The sequence below is a fragment of the Trypanosoma grayi genome (genome assembly GCF_000691245.1).
Source record: "Trypanosoma grayi strain ANR4 Tgr_1464_V1, whole genome shotgun sequence".
NCBI lineage: Eukaryota > Euglenozoa > Kinetoplastea > Trypanosomatida > Trypanosomatidae > Trypanosoma > Trypanosoma grayi.
In genome coordinates, this window is record NW_008827082.1 from 1,402 (window position 1) to 3,221 (window position 1,820).

The window sequence follows — 1,820 nt, forward strand, 5'->3', positions numbered from 1 at the left end:
GGGAGATGGATAAAGAGTGAAGTACGGGCGACAAAAGAAAGAAAATGTATAAATGAAAGCACACACACACACACACACACACGCAGCTATATAAATATATATAAATATATAATTCACCACCACAGCAGGAAGGAACAATACGCACAAAAACGACACACACAAGAACGAATGCGCACCAACGACCTCAATATGACTGCCTCAAGACCCAGAAAACACAACGGCACAGAGGAAAGAGAAAAAATATATAGATATATGCCAGAAATGTTTGAATTCATGGTTCCTTTCCGTCACACCAGTCATTCGTACTCCCCCCTCTCTTCCATTCTGCCTGGTTCGTCTGTCTATTCGTTTTTTTCCCCCTTCGCACGACTATGGCGCAAACCTCTCAATAATTCTTTCATTTCCTTCTCCCTCAAACACACAGAGAGACAGATGCCCATACATTCTGTCTTTATTCCAGATGCTTCGAAAAAAATGCATCCATTTTCTTTCCCCTTCACTGGCCCAGCAACACTAACTCCTCCCAGCTGTTGTGCTCGCTGCTGCTGCTGCCGCTGTTGTTGTTGCTGCTGCCGGGGCCTCCCCCGTTAACCCACCGGCACTGGAGCTCCCAGCAGGGCTGCTGCTGCTGTTATTGGTGCTGCCAGAAATCACCGCGCTAAGGCTTACATGGGCGGGGTCTGAGAGATCATTCTCTATCTCTGCAGGGTTCGGCTGGTAGTTCTCCTCAATCTCCATCTTCCACGTATTCTGGTTGAATAGCTCGAAGCCGTTGGTGCTGCGTCGCCGCATCCACTGCTGCCGCACCTTGTGAAAGCACCATCCCCGATCCAGCAGCACCCGGGCGGCGGCCACCTGCAGAAGATCCCGCGGCATTGAATAAAAGATATACAGCAGCGTCTCGTTCTTGTACTTCTGCAGCAGCTTCAAGGTGGGTTGGCGCGGCTTCGCCTGCTTGTAGCACTCGGGAATGCGGTACTCAGCGATGACGGGTGCCTCAGGCCGCTCTAACGCTAAGCTCGCCAGCGTCGGGTGCAGCGGACGCTGTTGCGCCACGTTGATGCCCAGCGAATTGAGGTCAAAGCCACGGGTCAAGTACAGAAAAGCCGTGTTATCGCTGTTCTCCGGGTTGGCGGAGTGTTGAATAAGCCCAGGGAGGGCCAACAGGCCGTAAGGGCCCTCCACTGTCACACACCCCTTCTGCTGCTGTTGCTGTTGCTGCTGCTGCTGCTGCTGGTGGTGGGCAGCGGCGGGGACAGCTGATTGGTGCTGCGAAGGGACCTGCTGTTGTGGTTGCTGTTGCGGCATCATCTGCTGCTGCTGCTGCTGCTGGGCCACGAACGCCGGTGCGGCGACTGAGAATGCCCCGCGCATCGACTGATAAGGATTTGGCGCTCCTGCCGGAGCAGGGTAACTCATGTGAATGCCGGGCGGAATTGCACCACCATAGCGTGCCGCTGGGTTGCTATTATTCATTCCTGCTCCCTTCGTTCCTCGCAAAGCTAGCGTCTCTTCTGTTTAACTCGTTCTCTCTTACTGCGTCCGTATACCTATGCGTGTGAGTGCGTCCTGCCGGTGTGAAAGGTCCACAGAGAATGTCCTTGCGCACCTTTATCAATACAAAACCACTACCTGTTCCAACTGTGACACTCCAGAGAAGACAACACGAAGCAGAAACGAGTACAGTAAACATCCACGCATACAGACACACATAGCCAGAGACATGTAATGAAGAATCATCCATCTAAATGCATCAATAGACACAGTTGCACACATCAACATGAGCACTCTAGACATATATACATATATATATATATATA

General features: G+C 51.8%; 1 protein-coding gene across 1 annotated transcript; it reads right to left on the reverse strand.

The window, feature by feature from the left end:
* Positions 1-513: 513 nt before the first annotated feature.
* Positions 514-1,476, reverse strand: DQ04_14641010 (CCR4-NOT transcription complex subunit 2; the record flags this gene model as incomplete). The annotated part of the gene is made up of 1 exon (XM_009317175.1): positions 514-1,476. The coding sequence occupies one exon, from the start codon at positions 1,474-1,476 to the stop codon at positions 514-516; it is 963 nt and encodes a 320-aa protein (XP_009315450.1).
* Positions 1,477-1,820: the final 344 nt, after the last annotated feature.